The following is an 11,276-nucleotide window of genomic DNA, read 5'->3' as shown; positions in this document are numbered from 1 at the left end:
GCCCCGGAACGTCATATAAACTAATATTTGACTGAAACGGGGTCATTTTGGTTTAGCTATTATTTTTTTTCTTTTTTTTTATTTATGTACGGTTTACTTATCTTTTTCTTTTTAATTTTTTTTTGATACATTGATTTTGTTTTTTTCTTACTTTTATTTTAATAAATTGTATTAATTTTTTATATACGTATTATAATTATAAAGTATCAAAATAGTGTTTATTGTATATATCGGAGATGTATTGATGCAAATATTTTTCCGCCATAATTCACCAGTCATCTTTACTACTAAAACAATATTTAAATTATCGAACGAAATAATTTTCCAGAGTTACGCACATGCTATTTTTACACTCGTTATATATACTTATACTAATATACTAATACTAATTACCAACCAAGTTTCTCTTCAACGGTATTCCAACACCTTGTGTGTTGGGGCGTTTCCTCCCGATAGTGCGTGCGTGACAAATGAGAACTATTTTGATGACGACTTGCCTTTGAAAAAAAAATACTAATTATTATTATATTATATTGTATAATTACTAATTATTACCTATTACCTAAATATACTAAAGCACGTAGTGTTACTATAGCCATTGTCCTTCATAGTCTTTTAACAAATTTTTTATCTTCTATTTTTGATTTCATCCAATCAAAGTTGTCCATGTATCCTTAAACATGTAAAAATTTTCAAACTGCCCTTCATCGGGTGTTCGGGTACCACTATGATACGAACATGGTTACGGTTTTTATATGTTCATTTGTGTTACATGTTCAAACAAGAAGAAGTCAAGAAACTTCCTGCAATATCCCATGATTTCCATATTCTAATATTTCATGCACTAGTTAATTGTTAGTGGTTAACGTGTCCCACTTTCAAATGTAGTAGTTTATTTTAGTTTGCATTAGTAGTTTTATTAACTGTCTATCAGTTTAGTAACCGTATGTTATTAGCATTATAAATATCACTTTGTTTTGTATTTGAGGATATGAATGAATGAATATTTGGTTTAGTCCAAAGTCTCTTTTCCACAAGTCTATTTTCTTTGGAGACTCGCCATCTCGAATCGACTTTATCCTAGGAGTTAGCGGTCGACTCAAATACACCGTATCACACAGTACTAGTTAGTATTACTATACTATTATATCTTTATCTTTAAAAAATGTCTATTACATTTTATTTTTGAAGAATGTCTGATTATATACGAACCATTTCTTGGGTTCCCACCATACTGACGTGTATATAAATACCAAACGAACGAAAAAGTGAAAACTGTTCCCAAATCATTTCAAAGTTGTGGTCAAAACATGTTCAGCACGGAAGCAGGTACACAGGCATTCTACCCAATACCTAATCCCCAATTTTCTGGAATTTTTATAACTTACAACTTGATTTTGTTTATTTTATTACATCATCATAAACTGAAATTGAAATTTGATTAACAGTGATCGAATTTTTGGGATGTGTGCCGTTGCTTCAGAGGCTTCCGAGCTCTTCCCTCCGTAAAATCGCACAAGTTGTTACTGTTAAACGATACGGTAATTAGTCGTACATAATAATTTTGGTTAATTTCATATTTGATGATCTGCAATCTAGTATAAATATTAGGTTTTAAACTTTGACCTAATAGTAATAAGTTTGTTAATTTTAGCAGAATTTTGAGTAATAATCTAGAAATCATGTTTGATCGGCAAAAAATAATTAACAAGTTTGATATTATTTTAGATAGTACAGTTCTACTATCTACTTAATTGATATGATATTGAATGCAATATCCCATCCCATTGTTGACAAAAGATAAATTAGAATTATTATTATATAAAAAAAAAAAAAAAAATGACCTCTCTGTTGATAGGCACCATTATAAATTTATAGAGTTGGTGCAATGACACTATGCATGATAAATATAGTTGAGAAAGAATTTGGAATGCATGGGTACTGCATAGGTGATTTCAGATTGAGCCGGGTTTCCTCATGGGCAGGTTATGCAACTGAGGGAGATGAACGCGTGGGTCGTTTAATCCCCTGGTTGATCCGGAACTGCTGTTAAAAAAAAAAAAAGATAAGGAAAAGGAATTATGAAATGTGTTTGAAATTAGGAAAAATATTACTGATAAAACAATTAGTAGGCAAGTTTGAAGACTTTTTGTGGTGGACAATGTGACTCCAAGGATTTGCCCATGATGCTAGTTCGAATAAACACAATTAAGGTAGGTCTCTATTATAGAATTTATTAAGTCTTTTAAAGATAAACTATCATTGTTTTAGTGTTGAGAATCTTCATCAGATAAAATATATTAAAAAGAGAAGCCCAATTTTTTTAATCCAGGCATTAACTATTGTTTATCTAGTCAGGATAGTATAGTGAAGGCGTGTTGAACACTGTTTCATAATCCCTAGTCTAATGCAAAGTTATGCAATCACACTTGTTGAGATTAAGGTTTTTGTCTTCCTAGAGCATGCATGCCTTTAAAGTTCAAGATTATGACTTTGTCCTACTTTTGGATCTCTATTAATTTATTAGTTGTAATGTTTCTTTTCAAGATCCCCAGGAGTATGTTGTTCGAGAAGGAGAGGCCGGAAATGGAATTTACTTTATATGGGAAGGCGAGGTATGTTTGACCTTGAGTAAAATGTGATTTAGTATTGCTCTTGCATATTTAATTGTGGCTAATATTAGGATGCTTAACTAAATTTTGCAGGCAGAGGTCTCTGGATATTTTCATGCAGATGAGCATAATCGGCCAGAGTACCAACTTAAGCGTTTTGATTACTTTGGCAACGGTAAAAGCTTAATATTTCATCATTGTATTCTTTCTTACAAGTACATTTGGGTGTTAGTTCCTCTCATCTTCAATAATTGTAAACAACAACAGTTTGTTCTCAGTGAAACTCCAATATATTCATAGCTAGTATTCTATGAGAGTCTATCATACTATTGGCTTTTAGATCAATGGTATTTTGCTTTAAAGTTTCATTTACATGTGCAATTAAACGTTTATTAATGTTATTATAACCTTGAAGCTATATGTGTACTTCAGATGTTTTTTTTAGCACTTCTTTCTACAATGTTGTTTTTGTTGTATTGCAGGTGTGTCTGTGTCTGTGCAGCAAGCGGATGTCATTGCACTGACCAAGGTTCTTGCATTCTCCTTTTTTTTAATTTTTTTATTTTTTACTCTTTGTGTTCTTTCTGGTTGTAATGCTTCTGGTGTTGCCTTAGCTAATATACTTGAATAGAGGTGGCAATTTCAGCCCTGTTACTTATGAATTAGTTGCTTTCGGTTATAATTTATCTATAATGATTCAAATGAATAAAATAACAAAACAGTTGGCCAAAATGGAACGGGTCAAAAGGGCGTAATCTGTACATAGTGTTTTTTTATTACACATTACCTAGTGTGTCATGTCAGTTCTGAAGTTATATTGTCATGGAGATAATCATATTTGAAACACTAACTTATCTATTAAAAATTTAATTTTTTTGGTAATAATCGTTTCAGGTCAGTGCAACCCAACACTTCCCAAAATTGCATCTACTAACATGTTACCCATCTGCCCCGCCCACCTGCTTTACCATATCCAGTCTTGAAACATGTTTTTTACTGGTGTCTGAATGGCTTGCTAAGGCTTCTGATATTTTCTTTGTTATGACAGCTGACATGCCTAGTATTGCCTCATGATCATTGCGATTTGTTACAATCAAAATCAATCTGGAGTTCAGAACAAACAAGTGAAACATGCTCACTTGTGGAGAGCATATTGCATCTTGAGCCTATAGAAGTATGTAATCAAGATTTGGAAAGTTCATACAATTTATATAGTAGCAGCATTTCCTACATATTTTTTACCACCTTTGTACATTTATAAAGGAAAATAACTTATATATGTTATATGGTTTCTATGAAGGTCAACATTTTTAAAGGGATCACGTTACCTGATGCTCCACGATTTGGGAAAGTGTTTGGAGGACAATTCATTGGACAGGTACCATGCATAATCTTCTATCCATAGCTTAAATGATCATATGCATCTCCTGCTTGTTTTCTTACTTTTTATGAAATGTTAACTTACTGACAAGCCCACTTATTAAAATGGTAGTCTTTGTTCCTTATAAACCTAGATGTTAATAGCATAGTATGGGTGTATCCAAACTCAATTAGCAAAACGTAGATTGAAATAAAATGTGAGAGACCACAATTAAAATAAGATACGGTAGCTTAACTGTATCAGTTACATAACATGTGAATTCATTTCAGAAAATACAATTCCAGATAAGAAAATGCAAGGATGTAGTTTTAATCCATTTAAAGTTTTGGTTTATGAACATAAAAGTTGAATGAAACTCATTTGTTCAATAGAACTTAGAAATAAGGTTAAGTTCATGGAAAGAGCCATAATCATCTTTGTTAACAGAAAAGATGAATTTCTTAATATTAAACTACCGAATGTTTAAACACAACGCGGCTTTTGCTGAGACATTATTACCTATGCTATTGTGCAAAGTAAATTTGGTCAACCTCTTAACAGTTCATCAAACTCTTAAAACTCTTACCTGGTTAAACACTACTCTCTCTCTCTCTCTCTCTCTCTCTCTCTCTCTCTCTCTCTCTCTTCATATAAGCAAATACGTCATGCGAAACACATATTACACACTTTTTAAACGCACAACTAACGTGTTCGTATCACTCTTTGACATCATTGCCACTACTGCCACCTCTAACCACAACCACCCTGATGCATACGTGGGTTTGATGCTCGTTTTTATATGATAGGGCAACTGTAGTTTTACTTATATCACATGAGAAATTAGTTGGACAAGCAATGTCGAAGACTTGTTTCTACCGTAGAATATGCCTAAAACTAGGATTTTATTGGGTAAAGATGTGCAAGACATCCAGAAGGACCAGAACTATATACACAGATTTATAATAACATATTGTCGTAAGTTTTTAACACACTTTAGTTGACTATGCATAGTTATATTGTAATTTTTTTTTTTTTTGGACATCAGACATAGTTATATTGTATTATTAAGCTATATAAACACACAGCACTTGATTTTTGCTATAACCACAGTTACACACATCTCAACACTGACAAATATGATGTTATTACAAATTATCATATGTTTGGTGATGAAAAATATATTGTGTTAAACGGTATTCCAGTTAATATGACAATATGAGTCCGAAATTGATAGAAACAAGCATGTAAATTCCATACGGATATCTCAAATATTCTTAAACTAAAATCCGCTAAATTAGATTCTCTAACTACCAATGTCAGGCCTCTTCTATAGGTACTAAGCACCCCATTCAATTTAGTTTCATTTTTACTCATAAAGTGGATACTTTTTCTAAAAAGTTAACAATATGCAGGCATTGGCTGCAGCATCAAAAACTGTTGATTCTCTTAAGATTGTACATAGCTTACACGTTTACTTTCTTCTTGTTGGAGATCTTGAGAGTAAGTCCTATTCTTCATCCTGTTGGGATTATGAGCAATCCTCATAACTTTAAGAACTGCTATTCTGTATTTTGTAAACCTTTTTTCCTCTAAATTCCATTTTATATTGGTAGAATGTTGCTAGATGAGATTATATCTATCAAGGTTGTAAAAAATTTTAGGTGGGGATTAATTGGCTAAGATCTTGGAGGGACTAACAGGATTCAACTTTTTTTTTTTTTTTTTTTTTTACATCTAAATAATAATTTCAAAATTATATGTGTAATCATAGAATATACAATAAACATGAACATAATTATCTAAAACAATATTGATCAAATACATCAAGTTTCACCAAGTTTCATATGCTTATAAAGTTTGACTTTGACCATTTTGACCGATTAATCCTGACTTGACCATCGTTGACTGACTTTTAAGTTGGATTCAGGCGATCCGAAGTAGCCCTAAATACAATTTAGTGGGGGCTAATCCTTACTTTTTATGACCCTGATAATTACTCATGTATCGTTAGTGAATATTTGGGAAAAGGAAACTTTAATCTTATACATGTATGTATGGTTGCAGTTCCAATTATATATCATGTTCATCGTGTACGTGATGGAAACAGCTTTGCTACCCGAAGGGTAGATGCAATACAGAAGGGAACTGTCATTTTCACAATGATTGCATCATTTCAGGTACCGTATGACTATTCATTGTTACACAGTCAAAGTATTAGAGTCGTGTTGCTTCTGTTAGCTGATGTAGATCTTTGTATGAACAATAATAATTGTTTTTGAGCTTAAGTGGGTGTCTGACATGTGCATCTCTACAAGACTGACTGTTAATGTTAGTGGCGGTAGTAGATTCTAAATAGAAAAATTGACTTTGAACTCATAACATATATGTTCTCTTTTGACAATTATATTTTGTCAAAGCAACTGATAACATATTATTTTAATTTTGTTTGTTGTTGTACACATGCTGTTGATGAACTTTTCTTTTGACGATAATCTTAGATCTGATTTCATTATATATATGTCAGTTACTGGCTTAAGAGGTGCATATTAAGTTCTATCTGATACATTATCATTATTTTTTATTTTTTATTTATTTATTTATTTTTTTGAGTATTTTGCAGAAGGAAGAAGTAGGGTTTGATCATCAGTTACCGTGTATGCCTGCTGTCCCTGATCCAGAATCGGTAACAAACTACGTTACGACAACTAGTTAAATGATTTTTTTACTCATAGAGGTGGCAATTGATACCCATTATGAGCGGGTCGATTTGGTCTATATTCTATCTTTAACTGGTCTGACTAATAAAAAAATTATCTACAGAGAAATGGGTGTAAACGTAATGATCAAAACCTTCAAATACATTTTCTTAATTATACAGATAATAATTTTGAACAAATAGTATTTCAGGTTAACCCAGACTGACCTGACCTGACCCATACAGAAAAGTACCCATTTTGACCTTAAACGTGTATTCCCGTGGCCCGACACATCTATTTTGCCACCTATAATTAGTTGCTAGTTACCGTAGCTTTGATGTTTGCAGCTTTTATCAATGGAAGATTTGCGGGAGAGGCGCCTTACTGATCCCCGTCTTCCCAGGTAGATACTAATCCCTTGTACAAAGTGAAAGAGTAATAATGTACACATCTTTAATACTATTAACAACGTTTGTGACCTTTTACATTTTTCGTTACAGGACTTACCGAAACAAAGTTGCTACTGCAAAGTTCATTCCTTGGCCTATCGAGATAAGGTTTTGTGAGCCTAGTAACTCAACAAACTATGATAAACGTCCCCCAAGGTCAACTCTTGTTCATTCAACCATAAGTAATGATATTTTACTGCATCCACATACACTTGTATTGTCATAATTCATTTTATTATTTTTGTAAATTCAGTTTGAGGTATTGGTTTAGAGCTAAAGGAAAACTGTCTGATGACGAGGCTTTGCATAGGCGAGTAGTCATATACAAAGCTCTACATTATATCTCCCTTTTTAGGTTTTATTTAATTTAATTTGAAGAGACAGGTTATTATGTCTTATATTTTAAGTATCTGGAAATGATATATTATGCAGATGTGTTGTAGCATACACTTCAGATCTCATATTTTTAAATGTCAGTCTGAATCCTCATCGTGAAAAGGGCTTGAAGACTTCTTCTATTAGCTTAGATCACTCGTAAGTATCATGTAGCTTTAACAATTGAAACGAGTGTTATGTTTATTTCTTGGTGATTATGTTAATATTGAGCTTGTGATTAACTTTTTATTTTTTTTTATTTTTTTAAGGATGTGGTTCCATCGGCCCCTTAGAGCTGACGAGTGGTTGTTGTTCGTGGTAAGTATTAACGGGAACCTTGGTTTATTGTTTTAGTCACATTTGATCTATACTTGTACTCTATAATATTAAAATATCATTTGTTTTGCAGATAACGAGTCCTACTGCATACAATGCCCGAGGATTTGTCAGTGGGCAAATGTTTAACAGAAAAGGCGAGGTAGGTCATTATCATATTTAAACATTTTTATTCCGTATCTTAGGGTTTTCCAAAAAACCTTTTATAACACTCGTCGAATTAATATAAGGTTCTGCATTTGACCTCAAAAGTCAAAGTGTGAATACCAAGTAACATCATGTATATATATGTTGTATCCAGCTTGTTGCATCTGTTACGCAAGAGGGATTGATAAGGAAAGCTAAATTACCGCCCTCTCCTGCTGTATCAAAGCTGTAAAGTTGCACTGCACACGACATTACAAAAAATAAACCCGTCTTCACACGTGCCTTTGCTCCTGATACTAATCTACTATTTATGAAGTTATGCTACATGTGACAGAAGGCTTCTTTGGAGGTATAAAACTTCAAGTAAAGAAATGGAAGTGTGCCTTATTTGTGTCCCAATTGAAACTTTTAAGACCCTAAAGACCATTGGTTAGTAACTTAGTACGGCATTGGGGTGTTTTGCTATTCTTTTGTACTCCATTGATGATGATTGTTACTATTTATGAACCGGATCATACATCATATCATATACTCCATCATATATATATATATATATATATATATATATATATATATATATATATATATATATATATATAGGGGCATGATCAATGGGGAAGTAACCAATTGGGGGGAAGCAAATTTTTTTTTTCTTCGTTTTTTTTGAATTTTTTTTTCCCGGCATCAAGATCACACGAAAATATGAACATTTAGAAGAGACACTTCGTGATGAATGTTATTATTTAGGCGGAAAAACGATCGACAAAAATAACATTCAAGATAATATTGTTCGTGAAGAATATGAACGTTTTTTTTCTTCATGTTTTATGAAGTAAAATTTAGCCCGATTTAGAGGTTAGGGTTTAGGGTTTGGTGTTTTGGGTTTATTCCATAAACCCAAAACACCAAACCCTAAACCCTAAATTCTAAACCGTTCGTGTTAAAAACTCAATCTAAATTCTAAATCTAAACTCTAAATCTAAACCCTAAACCCTAAATTTGTAAACCTTAATATCTAAACCCTATAAACCTTAATATCTAAACCTTAATATCTAAACCCCAATAGCTAAAACCTCAAAATACGCTCGAAAAACACGATAATTGTTATATATTACTTCTTCGAGCGTTTTTCCGCCAAAATAAAAACATTTATCACAAAGTGTCTCTACTAAATGTTCAGATTTTCATCTCATCTATAATGTTCGTGAACAAAGTTTTTTCAAAAAACGAAAAAAAAAAAAAGTTTTTGCTTCCCACCGCTTCCCCCGAATGGTTACTTCCTTAATATATATATATATATATATATATATATATTAGAAATTGATTACAAATTAATTAATAATACGATATTACATCCTAATTTGACAAATTATTTGTAGACGTATTTGATAATGCTAAAAACGAACATATATTTCATAGTATTATCCTTTAAGAAAGACAAGCTTTTAGTTGCAGTTGTTCTATTTACAAGTGATATTCGTTTAAATAATAAAAGGTGAAGACAAAAGACAGATTCGACGATTTGAAGACGCAAACGACCAAAAAGCTAAAAAGTACAAAGTACAATCCAAGTGGTTCAAATTATTGATGAGAAACGTCTAAAAATTACAAGAGTACAAGTCGTGAAACGCAAAGTACAAGATATTAAATCGTACGAAAAGACGTTCGAAAATTCGGAACCGAGATATGAACCAACTTTCAGCGCGCGACGCAACGGACCAAAATTACAACTCAACTATGCACAAGAATATAATATAACATATAATTAATTATATATATTATTATATATTATATTTATCAGCAGCCCACGTTTAATCAAGAGATGAGCTGGAATCCAGAGCTCCGCACTCGCGGAGCTGTGAGGAACAAAACCTCCGCACTCGCGGAGTTACACAGTGATCAAGTGGGCCTATAAAAGGCAACGAATTCTGCTCGATCAAACACACCTTTTCTTTTCCTTTCTCATATCATATACGATATATATATATATATATATGTATATATATATATATATATATATATATATATATGTATATATATATATATATATATATATATATATATATATATATATATATATATTTTATAATTTTAATTTTAATTTAAGTTTAATAACAATAAGGTTATGTTGGCGAATGTTTTAAGTTTGTAAGTCGAAATTCTGTCCGTGTGACGCTACGCTATTAATAATCATTGTAAGTTATGTTCAACCTTTTTAAATTAATGTCTCGTAGCTAAGTTATTATTATGCTTATTTAAATCGAAGTAATCGTGATGTTGGGCTAAATATTAAAGACGGGGTAATTGAGCTTTGGATCATAATTGGGTTTGAACAAAAGAACGACACTTGTGAAAATTGGACTATGGGCTATTAATGAGCTTTATATTTAATTAACTAAATGATATCTTGTTAATTTAATATAAAGGTTATAATTTGACGTATCTATAAATAACCACATACGCTTAATCGGGTACGGTGGGAGGGATATTTATAAATACAAATTATTGTTCATTTGACAGGACACGGGGATGGATTAATAGTTAATGGACTCATTAAAACAGGGGTGGATTACATTCAAGGGTAATTGGTGTAATTGTTAACAAAGTAGTAAAACCTTGGATTACACGCAGTTGATAACCCGGTGTATTCATTAAACAAAGTATTAAGACCTTGTTACAGTTCGAATCCCCAATTAGTTGGAATATTTGACTTCGGGTATAAGGATAATTTGACGAAGATTCTCGCACTTTATAATTATGACTGATGGACTATTATGGACAACTATATGGACATATCGAATAATCCAGGACAAAGGACAATTAACCCATGGTAATAAACTAAAATCAACACGTCGAACATCATGATTACGGAAGTTTAAATAAGCATAATTCCTTTATTTTATATCTCATCGTACTTTTAATTATCGCAATTTTATTTATCGTCTATCGCACTTTTATTTATCGTAATTTACTTTACGCTTTAAATTAAGTTGTATTTATATTTAATATTTTACATTAGGTTTTAATTGTGACTTAAGACATAAAATCGACAAACCGGTCATTAAACTGTAAAAATCCCCTTTTTATAATAATAATAATACTACTACTTATATATATATATATATATATATATACACACACACAAATATAGTTTAAAAATATAGTGTTAAACTCGGTTAGTTCCCTGTGGACGAACCGGACTTGCTAAAAACTACACTACTGTACGATTAGTTACACTGCCTATAGTGTTGTAGCAAGGTTTAGGTATATCCACTCTAATAATAAATAAATAACTTGTGTA

The 11,276-nt window shown here is 31.7% G+C and overlaps 1 protein-coding gene across 1 annotated transcript; it reads left to right on the top strand.

Moving 5' to 3' along the window:
- The first annotated feature begins 1,245 nt into the window (after positions 1 to 1,245).
- On the top strand, positions 1,246 to 8,452 carry LOC139873514 (acyl-CoA hydrolase 2-like). Its single transcript, XM_071861443.1, has 17 exons — positions 1,246 to 1,329; positions 1,449 to 1,541; positions 2,548 to 2,615; positions 2,706 to 2,787; positions 3,095 to 3,141; positions 3,661 to 3,786; positions 3,913 to 3,990; positions 5,385 to 5,472; positions 6,037 to 6,149; positions 6,593 to 6,655; positions 7,016 to 7,071; positions 7,169 to 7,273; positions 7,371 to 7,427; positions 7,550 to 7,651; positions 7,762 to 7,810; positions 7,902 to 7,970; positions 8,130 to 8,452. The coding sequence occupies exons 1-17, from the start codon at positions 1,311 to 1,313 to the stop codon at positions 8,205 to 8,207; spliced, it is 1,293 nt and encodes a 430-aa protein (XP_071717544.1). The 5' UTR covers positions 1,246 to 1,310; the 3' UTR covers positions 8,208 to 8,452.
- Positions 8,453 to 11,276: the final 2,824 nt, after the last annotated feature.

Source organism: Rutidosis leptorrhynchoides, chromosome 1 (assembly GCF_046630445.1).
Source record: "Rutidosis leptorrhynchoides isolate AG116_Rl617_1_P2 chromosome 1, CSIRO_AGI_Rlap_v1, whole genome shotgun sequence".
Classification (NCBI taxonomy): Eukaryota; Viridiplantae; Streptophyta; class Magnoliopsida; order Asterales; family Asteraceae; genus Rutidosis; species Rutidosis leptorrhynchoides.
Note: the sequence above shows the minus strand (reverse complement) of the source record. Positions and strands in the feature narration are given on the sequence as shown.